The sequence below is a fragment of the Lagenorhynchus albirostris genome, chromosome 4 (genome assembly GCF_949774975.1).
Source record: "Lagenorhynchus albirostris chromosome 4, mLagAlb1.1, whole genome shotgun sequence".
Classification (NCBI taxonomy): Eukaryota; Metazoa; Chordata; class Mammalia; order Artiodactyla; family Delphinidae; genus Lagenorhynchus; species Lagenorhynchus albirostris.
Window position 1 is genome coordinate 110,231,613 of NC_083098.1, and position 13,423 is coordinate 110,245,035.

At 39.9% G+C, this 13,423-nt stretch overlaps 1 protein-coding gene across 1 annotated transcript in view; it reads left to right on the top strand.

Annotated features, from left to right (window-relative positions):
* CLNK (cytokine dependent hematopoietic cell linker) overlaps window positions 1-13,423 on the top strand; it is a gene marked incomplete at its 5' end in the record, with an annotated part of 100,897 nt that overhangs the window by 33,455 nt on the left and 54,019 nt on the right. Inside the window, 3 exons of the mRNA XM_060147054.1 lie at window positions 758-899; window positions 2,166-2,263; window positions 8,162-8,207. Coding sequence (XP_060003037.1) covers window positions 758-899; window positions 2,166-2,263; window positions 8,162-8,207 — 286 coding nt within the window. The remainder of the gene's footprint in view (window positions 1-757; window positions 900-2,165; window positions 2,264-8,161; window positions 8,208-13,423) is intronic.

The window sequence follows — 13,423 nt, forward strand, 5'->3', positions numbered from 1 at the left end:
TTATCTGAGCTGCCTATTTGAGAATCAGCAGTTTCCACCCTCCACTGCCTCTACCAGAGATTTCACTGGTGCCCTTGTCATTGCAGCTTATGCCTCTGGGATCACTGGTGCCTTGCTGATGTCAATGTCACTGCTGCTACTGGCATCTTCATGTCCAGTGTTGCTTGAGTTATCAGCAATGCTACTGTAGCAAGGGATGGGGAGCCATGGGCAGGGGGTGCCAGAATCACACACACACCTGGCGTTTGCAGGTCCTGCTGCTGCTGCTGCTGCTGCCCAGTTCCTTATGGCCATGGGCACCACTGTAGCCAGGAAATAAGAGTCGTGTACCACCTCTGCTGCTGCCACCAGGTTTTCTGGGGGTCAGGATTATGGGCACCACCTCTACTGTTCCCCTGATTATACTCTCTCTATGTATTCCGATCTACCTACCTTCAGATGTACAAACATGTGGATCTCTCTGGAGTCCTGGTGTCTTGGGCAGAGGAACCTTTGTTGAGTTATGGATGTTTTACTAGTTGTAGATTGAAGGGGAGAGACAAAGGGAGTGTCTCACACCATCATAACGCTGATGTCATTCTAGGGATAACGTTAGAATTCTGCCTACTACAAGAATTTAACTGCCTCAGATCCCAGACTCTCAAATCTTTAACTCCAAGCTAAGAGAATCCGTATTACTCCCCTAGCTAGCATGGTAGTCTATAATCTTTGTCATTATTGTACCTTTCCTTGACTCACTCAAACGTTCCCTCCTTAGGGAAGGAAATTAGCAGCAGTCCTCGATGGAGCAGAAGGCCACACAGACGAGGACTATGAAGACCTTGAGTTTCACATGGTAGAAGCACAGCAATCAGTGAAAATTTTACCAGCCAGGCCTATAAAGGAATCTGAATATGCGGGTAACATTTGGGGGCTGAAATCTAAAAATGCATGTCCGTGCTGCAATAATGCATAGCAACTAAAGCTGCAGGTTCTGAATTAAACAGCTCTAGTTTGAAATCATGCCTCTATGTCTTATTAGCTGTGTGACCTTGAGCAAGCATCTAAAAATCATTTTCTCTATCAGAAAACAGGGTTCATAATAAGAGAACTTACCCCCAGCGTGTTTTTTGAAGATCACATGTATGATGCATGCTGAGTTCTCACCAGAGGACTTAACACAGAGTCAGAGCTCTGTGACTATTGGTTATTATTATCATGATGCTCATCTTGAGTCCTAGAAACAACTGATGAGCATGACAGAACATTGACCAGCAGGAATGTGGGCAACATCCCTGTTAAGACAAAGTTTGCATAGAGGAGATTACAGTAAAAGGGAAGACTTTTTAATATGGCTGATCTGTTTTGCCAGTAACCAGCATATGAGTGCAACTAGGGCATGGCAACAAAACCAAGCTTTTTAAGAGAAAGAAGAGCTTATTACAAATCCACCTTTGCCTCTTTCTAACTGGGGTGTTTTGGGCAGCTCCAGCAAGTTCTCTGAACATTAGGTAAAGCACACTGCTGTAAGGGAAAAGAGAAAGCATTTGTGATTTCTGAGAGCCTGATCTACTAAAATGACTCTACTGGGGAGAATCACCTTGTAAATAATAATGATATTCCTTTCTTCATTTACTCAGCAAGCATTTACTGAGTATGTACTGTGTGCCAGTTATCACATTAAGATTGATCAAGTGACATAAACATAAACAAAGCATAATCCATGTTCTCAGGAAGGTCACAATCTAATGGCAGAAAGACAGATAAACAGATAAGTATGATAGAATAAGTTAAGTAGATAATGTATATAATTATGTTAAGTATATAATTAAGCGTATGTTAAGTATATGACATGGAAAAGAGAGCCAGGGTGGTGTGCAGGTGTCTAGGAAGATTTTCGAAGGGCATGACACAGCCCAAGCCTTGACAGATGAGTAGGATTCTCCAAGTGGATAAGAGAATGAAGAATGTTCAGGTCCAGACTTTGACATTTATGTGTATGGACCAAGAGAAGTGACTTCTCCTCTTTGAACCTCAGTCTCTTCATCCGTTAAGTGGAAGTAGAATTACTTGCCTCATACCTATATTGTGATGATTCAATGAGTTTGTAGATAGGCAAATAGTTTATAAATTATAATATGCTGAGCCATGTAAAGTATGAACTTAAACTTTTTCTCTTCTCACAGATACACGTTATTTCAAGGGTGTGATGGACACACCCCTTTCCTTAGATGCCAAGACCTCTATCCCCACAGACAGGCAAACCCGGATGAGGCTGGAAGAAGTGAGTAAAGGCTTGACCATATGAACCAAACATATGGAGAGCACATCCTAGCAGCCTAGAGCTTCCCCATCTCTCATTCCCAAGGCATCTTGTTAGGTGATGAGCAGGTCAAGCTCAGTGAGGTGCAGGGGGATTAGACTGGTGGGGTCATCGTCCTGTAGAGTAAGCCTAGAAGGGAGAAGAACATTTGTTGAAGAGTTTCTGTGAGCCAGGCATCAGGCTTTCCCCTGCACCTCATCTAATGCTCATCCTGTTCTCCGGAAGCAGAATTTAAACTCAAAGCTTTTTGATAATAACATCATTTTGCCCAGATTTTAGGCCCAAAGATTCCAACTGCTAATTATGTGGTAATAAGTACAGTCAGCCTTCCATATCTGCCAGTTCCCCATCTGCAGATTCAACCAAGGATTTAAAAAACAAAAATTCCACAAAGTTCCAAAAAGGAAAACTTGAATTTGCCACACGCCAGCAAGTATTTACGTAGTATATACATTGTATTTACAACTATTTACATAGCATTTACATTGTATTCGGTATTATAAGTAATCTGGAGATGATTCAACCAACCAAGGATTGAGTAGTACCATAGTATGTACTTAGTGAAAAAAATCCAAGTGTAAGTGGACCCACACAGTTCAAACTCATGTTATTCGTGGGTCAGCTGTATACAGGAATATGTGTGTAGGTTATTTCCAAATACTATGCTATTTCATATAAAGGACTTGAGCATCCACAGATTTTTATATTCATGGAGATTCCTGAAACCAATCCCCTACAGACACCAAGGGATGACAGTAAGTCAAACAACCTCTCTGAGCCTCTTTGTAAACCCATCTAAAAAATAAGAATAAAAATCTCTGCCATGCTTACTTCAAAAAGCTGTTGAGACCACAAAAGATAATCTTATGAAAATATCTTGTAAATGTAAATGCTCTAAACACATATAGAATTTTATTTGTAATAACACTTTTGCTAATGTTTAATTTTCTTAATGCATAAATGCATAAAATACAAATTAATCATCCCTGGGGGTGCAGGGCTATTAGTCATAACATTTTGGGTACATTTCATGTCAATGTTTTCTATGCTGATAAGTTTTGCACAAGGGAGTCCTTATTATATAGCATACACCAGTTTTCTTTCCTTTTCACATTAACTTTCAGTCATAAAACAATCTCTCATGTGACAAAACAAGCATTAATAAGCATAATCTTTACAGATACATCACTCCCCATTATAAGATTTTTAATTATTTTACTTAACCACCGAGTGAAAACATTTTAAATGGTTTTAGTACATATTGTTAAATTTCTTCCTGAAAAATCATTTCAATTTACCCTCCCAGAAGCCCTATGTTGGAATTTCCACCTCATAGAATTCTCACCAAAACTGGATATCACATTTTTAATCATAATTTAAAAAAACAAAAAAGAGACTTCACTGTTCTTTTTTTAAATCTGTAGCACATTTATTAGTGAGTGTGAACATGCTTTTGAATATTTATAACACATCTTCCTTGTGCATTATCTGTTCAAATAGTTTACCTACTTAACTTGAGGGTTTCTGTTAAATATTGACAAGAAAAGGAAACTACAAATTTTACCAAATAATGTCATTTACACAGAACACAGCCAATAGAGATTGGGAGAGCAAGATGAGGGATAAAATACTGAACACTTCCTCTTTACACAGACACCAAGCTAAACACTTGAATCATTCACTCAACAAATTCATTCAAGACATATGTGTTGGGTGCCTGCCATGGACCAGACAAAATTATAGGCATCAGTAAACCACCAAGGCCCTGCTCTCGTGAAACTTACATCTAGTGGGAGGAGGCCTGTGATAAATAAATAGGTAAATAATAGATACAAAGACAATATGTCAAGTGATGAGTGCTTTGAAAAAATAATGAAAGCAGGGCACTCATGGAAGGTCTTTCGGAGGATAGATGGCAATGAATGAATGAATGAATGACATTTAATCCTTAAACTGACCTTGCAAGACAAATGTTATAATCCCTATTTTAATGGCTCCAATACTTACCTTCTCTGAGCCTTTACTGTCTCAGCTATAAAAACTCATAGCTTTATGATAATACATACAAAACACAGTGCCTGGCACAAAGCAATCCGTTACTAAATGACACCTCCATGAGGACAGGGACCATTTTAGCCCCAGTACCCAGCACAGTGCCTTTACGTAAGAAGTTTTCAACAGATGTGGGTTAATTGGATAGAAATGAACAAACAAACTCTCAGTCATTTGATCTGAACCTTGAAATACGAATAGCCCGAAATATTAACAGGAAAAGAGACACAGTCTTCTTTCCCAGTTTGATTTCTATTCACATGGAACCCTTATTCCAGTCTGTTCCTCAAAGTTGTCATGTGAATATTTGCTACTATTCCCAAGATGTAAAACTGGGGCAGCCCCACAGGGGGCTGTCTGACAGGGAGGAGGACACTTCAGGGCTCTCATCACTAAAGCATGAAGCATATTCAGGGAACAATAGGAATTTTAGAGTCATTGGGCCAGAGGCTAAAGACACAAGTTCTTATCTGGTTATAAAGAATAGAAAATTCTGACCTCGAAAGTTAAGTTTTTCTTTCCCTAAAAATCACTGATAATCCCCCTTTCCATGTAAGTAAACCTTCATGAGAAGAATGCTTTTTAAAAAAATAATAATTCTTATTTAATTTTTTTTAAAACAACTATGCCAGAATTTGTCTCCATTTGTATTACTTTATATCCTTTCATATTATCTTTGTAGCTTTCTGTTATAAATTTCTTCTTTTAGTTAGGTCACTTTGCAAGTGGAACTATAATCTCAACATATTAAGTCAAGTGAAATCTTGTGAGAAAAAGGATATGGGAGATTGAGCACAATTTTGGCCAGGAAGGAAGTTGTCTTATAAATTAATTATATAAGGACTTGGCCTCGATTCAGATAAAAAAGGAATTTTGCTTTTATAATCAATGTTTGAATAATCAAGTTTTTATGGTAAGCAGATTTTTTTTATTATAACCTCATTCTTAGGAGTTAATTCTAATTCATTTTGCACATTTATGTTGAGATTAAACTCTCTGTGAAATGGATCTTCAACAATCCTTACAGGGGCCAGTTCTTACGATGACTCCTTAGACTGGTTACAACTGTCTTAAGCCACTAGACCACTGTCCAACTTTTCATTTATTGAGCGCTTGCTGTGTACAAAGCACTATGCTCAACAATGGGGGTAAAAAAAAATTAGCCAATGCCCACAGTCTAATGGAGGAGGCATTGGCCCAAACAGGCAGTATTGATGTAATACAAAGCGTTAAGACAGAAGTGACACAGGATGCGAAGAGCAGGGAGCTGCATCACTTAGTCCAGCCAGAGGCTTTTAAGAAGCCTTCTGGAGGAAGCAATGCAAAGCAGCCTTTGACATCAGTAACATATTGCACTGTAATCAGTAGTTCTGATCCGAGACCATTTTGACCCCTAGTGATCATTTACAATGCCTGGAGACACTTTTGGTTGTCAGGACTTGGGGAGTGCTACTGACACGTGCTGGGTGGAGGGCAGGGATGCCGCTCAGTATAATGCAAAAGCACAGGGCAGCCCTCACAGCAGAGAATCAGCCGACCCCAACTCTCAATGACGCTAAGGCTGAAAAACTTCTGTTATAATTAAACATGTGTTATAATATGTTGTAAACTCAGAACTGCGTGCATGTCTGAGTCTTCCTTCACCATCCAAGTTCTTATTCCTCTTTGTTCCCTCATAATCCAGCATTGATACAGGTATAAAGTAGGCACTAGTAAATATTTATTTGATAGAAAAATGGGAGTAGCGCTGGGGGAGGGGCAGGAAATATTTCTAGGCCCAGGATCCTACGCTAATATCATCAGAGGGTACCTCCCCCTGGGGAAGATGCAATGCAAAGAAACTCTCTCATGCGAAAGATCCAAATGGATCCAAATGTTCAAAAGGGAAAGTGGACATTGGCCACCAAAGGGGAAAAGAACAGAAACACTAAGGAAGCCCCATCCCTAATACCCTAATCACGCACGGCCCAGCTGAGACAGAGACAATGGAGAACCTCTCCTGCTCCGGGCTAGCAATGGCAGGTGGGCAAGGGCATTGGGAGAGACCCGCTCTGCAGGGCAGGTGCACAGGGAAGGCTGAAAGCTGAGGATGCAACAAGAACTTTGCAAAACTCCAATAAAGATGTTTAAAAAAAAAAGCTACTATAAAAAAATAAAATAAAAACCCAGCACACCAGCCTCCATACCCTAGTGGAATTGGAAGCTGATGGTGTGACGAAGGAAGCCATAAAAACAGCAAACCCAAACCACGCTCAAGCCTTGACTAACTTGGCCAGCAGAAGAGCCACCACTTTCCAAGCATAAATAAGGTGTTTCAATGTTCCACAGAGGAAGAGGTGGACGTTGAACATTAAGACATGAGGTAACAGGGCGTTCAGTGACCCTTCCTCCCCATTCACCTTGGCCAACTCAACTTGGCACCAATAAAGTGTAACACTGAGACTCTCTATTAGTCAGGGTTCTCTAGAAACATAGGCGGTAGATGATAGATAGATAGATAGATAGACAGATAGGTGATAGATAGATGATAGGATAGATACAATAGAAAGACAGAAACATATAGACATATATAGCCATAGACATATACACATACATATAAATAAATTAGTGATTATGGAGGCTCAGTCCCACAATCTGCCATCAGAAAGCTGGAGACCCAGGAAAGTCAGTGGCATAAGTTCCAGCCTGAGTCCAAAGGCCTGAGCACCAAGAGAACCAATGATGTAAAGCTCAGTCATCGAGGGCAGGAGAAGACCTTCGTCCCTGGTCAACAGTCAGGCAGAGAGATCAAATTCTCCTTTCCCCTGCCTTTTTATTCTATTCAGGCCCTCAGTGGACTGAATGATGCCCATTGGCATTGGGGAGGACAATATGCCTTACTCAGTCTACGGATCCAAATTCTAATCTCATCTGGAATCACTTTCACAGACACACAGAAATAATGGTTAATCAAATATCTGGATACCCTGTGACCCTGTCAATTTGACACATAAAACTAACCATCGTAGACCCCAATACTGATCTAGGCTTAAAGGCTTTCAAAGGCATTGGGCATCATTAGGATGTCTCTATCATCTTCTTCACTCTCATGCCTAATAATTGTACAACCATCCCTTAATAGTTCAGCAACACCTTTAACACTATTAATAATGACAGCTAACAATTATTCAGCTTCATTTGTGTCATTTCCCGTTCTAGGCACATTGCCTGTCTCATGTAGTCCTGCCACCCTTGTGAGATATCAGTTCTTTTGTTACCTCCACTTCACAGATGAGGAAACTGAGGCTTAGAAGGTTAAATGACTGGCCATGGTCTCATAGCCAGCACATGATGGAGGTGAAATCCCAACACGGGCATCCACACGAGGCCACACTCTGAACTGCCTGCTCCATCGCTTTCATGGACTTGATCATGTATGTTGATCTTCACAATAATTCAATGACATGATCGACTAAATATTTTCCCTATTAAAAAGATGAAAAACTAAGACTCATAATATGGTAAATGCTTTTCCAAAGTTTCACAGCAATAAGATTGGATTGGATCTCAATTGGATCTCAAACCAAGTATTTTTATGCCAAATTACCACCTGAGGCCACTACCCTCATTGCTGGCACAGTGGTACATGTATTTACATGTATTTACACGTATTGACTGATTGCCTCCCATACTCATAGGGTGATCTATAAGAATGATGAGTCCAGGGACTTATGCCTTTACCTTGGGAATCATCATATACTGAGTGGCAGGTCATGAGATGACATAGTCACAATTTAAGAAATAATGGTGCCACGTTGTCTTCTACAGGTGGAACAACCCATTTCCAGGGATATCAGAAGCCAACATGTCAAAGGTAAAGTCAAATCACAAAGTTTGAAATATAAGTATATTTGCATCTTTCTTTGCTTCTAAGATCCTCTTACATTTTTGTCTGTGGTCACAGATTTCTTCAACAAGGTTATCTATTGACTTAACCTTCATGAAATAACTAATTTTGGAAAGAGTCTCTCATGTCCTATGCCTTTTTATCATCTTACCTTATTAATGAAGAAATTGATCGTGAAAAGTCATATTCCATGTTGTGCAATTTGGGAAAGAGATTGTTTTGAAACATATGGGTTGCATCAGATACATAACTAAGTTATTTCTCTAAGCATACCCCTCTGTAAAATTGCAAGATAGAAATCTAATTTTAAAATGCTGATTAATTAACGTGAAAATAGATTTTAAAGCTTCAGGCAAAGCAACTCAATTTGGAGATAAAGATACAGGTAAGAACCTGAAAGGAAATAATCAATTTCAGTAGTGCTAGAAGCACAAATGGAGGACAGCCAAAGAAATTTAATTGGATCCTATACATTATAGCTTCTCTCACCATTTCCCCCAATGTCCCCATATTCTCTTACAATGTTCAGTTAGAAAAGATGACAATGCCATGATTTACATTTCCCAGTAACTGAAACATCGAAATCAACTTTTATGTGTCTGATGCTATATTCTATAACATATTATTAACATCACATTTTCTTTAACGGGAAAGTGTAATAGTTAGGGTCCTAAGGGGAAACAGATGGCACTCACCCAAATTAGGATAATTTAAGGAGGTTTATTTACAAAGGAACTATTGACTAAGGTGTGTGAAGTGTAGGAGAAGAATGAGGGGTGATGCAGAAACTGGGGCCAACAGCAGTGGTGCTGTCACCACCCCTAAGCCCAAAAGGATGAGGGGACAGCTACAGAAAACCAGAAGGAGCTCACCACCTTGAAAGGAGCAGTGACCATTGGTTGAGGAAACACCACCAGCCCATGTGGACCTCCCAGGGTGGGACTCAAGGGAACACATGCCCCAACCTCCCTCTCCAACCTTCCTCTGATCTCCTGTTCAGACTTCCTAATGGCTGAACCCAACCTGAAACCACTGGGCAAGGTAGCCTGCATGTGCTGGTTGGTCTCCCAGGATGGAGAGTGGGGTGGAGCAGGGCGGACAAGGTGAACAGTGGACCTGGAGGCACAAAGGGAAGATATGCACAAAGGGAAGCAAGGTGGAAGGAGCAATGAGAGGAGCCCAAGCCCAGGCTCTACTACTCCCTGGCTGTGTTACCTTAAGTAAGGCACCTAACCTTTCCGAGTCTTACTTTCCTCCTCTTGAAATGGGAAGTGGGCAGGGCTTTTCTGACTCATCAATTCAATTGAATTAGCAGAGGCAGGAAACAAGAGCTGTTCCCTATTCCATCTCTCCTCTCCATCCTTCACAGCCTGACAGATCCCTGTCTATCTTCCCTCTAGACCACTCCTAAACCCCTCAAAATAGGGGAGATTTCCTATCAGTGCCTCTTTAGTCCTTAAACACGGAAATGCCTTCCATGCACACAGCACTTGATTCAGAGCTTTTCTCCATTAACTGATGTATTTTAATCCTTAGAAGACCACATGAATTATGTAGAGGAAGTTTTTTCATGCCTCTTGACAGAGAAAAGGAGCAGAGCACAGAGGCATCCCAGAGCAGATCATAATCATTTGATATATAAATGTCTTAGGTCCTAATAGAAGCTTTATAGGCAATTTATTGAGAAATGAGTCCTGGGGAGAAAGCAGACAAGAAATGGACTTCACAATTCCCCTCTTTTTTTAATAGTTCACTATAGACATGCACCTTCATTTCTTTGATTGCAGATCTTCTTTGACCACTATTCTACATATATTAATATGTCTGTGTCACTATCAGGATGGTTCTAATTCCAATTCCAACATATGCAGGGGGGGCAGTTTCCACCCACGCACCATCAAGCAATTCTCTGGATACCAGCTGGGTATCCTACAATTCAACCCAATTCTCACACTATCCACCCAGAGACAGCACCAAATTCTACAAGTTAAGGGCTCAGTGCTACCAGACCGTACCTCACCACCACTACAGATGCCAGTCACAAGCCCAGATTGTCACCTGTGTTTCTATAGATGGGAGGTTCCAACCACTCCCTCCTTAGGTTCGATTAATTTGTTAGAGTGGCTCACAGAACTCAGAGAAACATTTTACTTATTAAATTACCAGTTTATTGTAAAAGGATATAACTCGGGAACAGTCAGATGGAAGAGACATATAAGGGGAGGTATGAGGAAAGGGCAGGGATCTTCCATGCTTCCTGAATCTCTCAAACTCCAAACTTTTGGGGTTTTATAGAGGCTTCATTACATAGGCATGGTTGATTAAATCATTAGCCATTGTGGACTGAACTCAATCTCAAGCCACTCTCCTCTCCCTGGGACGGTGGTGGGGGCGGGTGGGGGGGCGGGGGGGCAAGGGAGGGTAGACGTAGGGGACTGTAAGTTCTTCTAACCCTTTGATCCCGTGGTCTTCAGCTAACCACCACTGACAAACAGTCCCCATCATTAGATGGAGTCCAAAAGTAAGTCACCTCCTTAACATATAACAAAAGACACCTTGATAGCTCTCATCACTATGAAATTCCAAGGGATTTAGGAGCTCTGTGCCAGACACAGGGACGAAGACCAAATATATATTTCTTATTATAAATCCCAACATCACAACTATTCATCCATATATTCATCTACACTTTGCCTCAGCTTACAAATATTTGGAGTAGTCAACAAAAACTTGCATGGTAAAATGGAGGAAAAATTTTTTAAATCGTAGGAAGTATCTAGATAGACTGTAAGACTAAGGCAAAGATAAAATTCAGGCTGCTCGGGCACACATCACTACATTCTATTACAATTAAACTGCTAGTTTTTCTCTAAGCTTCCCGGTAACCTAAGCAAAAAGGCGATCACGCTTTTTTTATGTGAAATTAATTACCCAAAATAAAAAAAGAGCAAAGAAAGTCCTCCAGGAGTGCAAGAAAGACACATCTTTCAGAGCTAAGTTAGTGCTGTCAATTTTATAAGGGTTGTTGGCTGATATCCAAGTAGCATGGCTATAAAATATGACTTTTTTAAAAGTAGACCCCAATGCAAACTGAAATCATAACTGCAGAGATGACCTCAGTGAAAGCAAGACTCACAGGAGTTGAGCTTGTAGGTTGCATGGAAAACTTCTTCAATAAGAGTTATTTCTTTATGTCTTCTTTTCCTGCACTTCCATAATTGATGGTTTTGTATTACCACCCAGAGCTCTAAGGTACTGTACAGAGAAAGGAGATGAAAAGGGGAAAAGTAATATGAATACCCCCATTTTTTGGATCAGGCGTCTTGCTGGAAAATGCTTGAATGATTTATGTGTTTATTACAAAATTCTGTATTTTTGATGCAAACGCATTCTCAGATAATTTATTCATTCTCACAAAATGTCATAGAGAAAAACATATTGCGTGGTTCAGTAATGGCAGAATTTTATGGTGATATTTTTCATCAAGTTGAGCAGTTGTAGATTTATGTTAATGTACATTTCATATTATTTTTCTTGCAATCATATTCTGACATTATCTGGAAACTGTCAGATTTCAAGAACTTATCTTCCCTGAAGCTTGGTATTTTTCTTTTTTTTTTTTCATTCCTAAAAATGGGTAAAAGTTTATTTGGAGGCAAAGTATGTATATAGTGTAAGTTGTTTATGATGAACCATTAATTAGCATTAACCACAGCTGCAGAAGAAATTGTCTCTTCAGGTGAAGATAGCTGTAATATTCAAAAATGGTGTGGCTTAGCTTCTTAATGCTGAGAATAAGTGAGCCTAAAATGAGTTTCTCTTTACCTTCCATGTGAACCAAGCACAAACTCTAAACCAGTTTCCTTTGAGGTAAAAAGCATATCATATACAAGAATGAATTTATAATGAAATACAATGAACTATCCATGAGAAGAAGAAGGAATTATGCATAGATGGCTAAACACGGATATCCAGAAACATGAGCTTGGTTGAAAAGAAGCAAGATAGAATTCTACATAATGCCATCAAAAGACCTTTCTACTAGTTTGATTTTATTCGAATTTAGGTGTCAAAGAGTTTAGAGTTAGTCTGGTTTTACCCCCTCATTTTATGCCAAGAAGCCTGGCAAGAGAAGGGGCTCACTCAAGGTCACAGAGCAAGCGGTCCTAGCCTGGACCAGAACTCAAGTTTTGTCAACTATGGCAATGTTTCCATGGTTTTACTATATTTGCTAGTATCTAAAATTTTTTCTTCAAACTCTCCCTGTTCCCTGATTTCCCACTCGTCCAAACTATGCAATTTTTAGTGCAAAAGACATGAATTGAGGGATGATACTGTCCTCTAGTGGCAGAACACGGCAACACAAAACATCACAAAAAATGGTGGAATTTGCCATCCTATAGATTATTTCCTTAACGAATGACAAGCTTTAGGCCCCAGGCCTAGAAATGATAAGAAATAAATTTAAGATTATTCTCCTACTATTTCAGATTTAAATTTATTTCGGACACAGCCAGTGGCTCAAAAGTGATAGAGGTCATATACCCTTATTTGGGAGCAAAAAAGAAAGAAAGAAAGAAAAAAGAAAAGTGAGAGAGGCATTGATACAATATTCAGTTCAAAACCAATGTTATAAGTGTTGTAAAATCACTCATTAATGGAACTACAGGACAGTATTTTGTCTCACCAACACACAGAGAAAAGAAAAAGCGTTTGAGTAGCAAATACACTCTTCAATAGTGAAATATAAAGTAGCCACAATTAGAAGAATTGAAAACAAGGCAGTTACAACATCGTGTGATAACTGCCAGGGGAGAATGCCACTTCTATTCAAAATCACTTTGTGCCAGGGCACTGAGTCACAGAAGACCTTAGACCACGAGGAGTCCACAGTCTGGTCGGGTCTATACGAAGTGTTGTTGGAACTCAAAAAAGTACATACATACTTAATTCGGCCCCTGCAGAAGAACTGTGAATCCTGGGAAGGATTCACACAGCAACAGACATTGGGCTGAGGTGTGAGACAATGACCTCAGGGGAAGTTAATTATGTTTGAGATGTAGCAGCAGCTAAAATATGGTTGCATGAATGTTAGATTTGGGGACAAGGAGACCTGCGTTCAAACCCCAGCATTACCGCTTTCCAAATGTGAAATCTACAAGGAACGTAACCTCTCTAAGTTT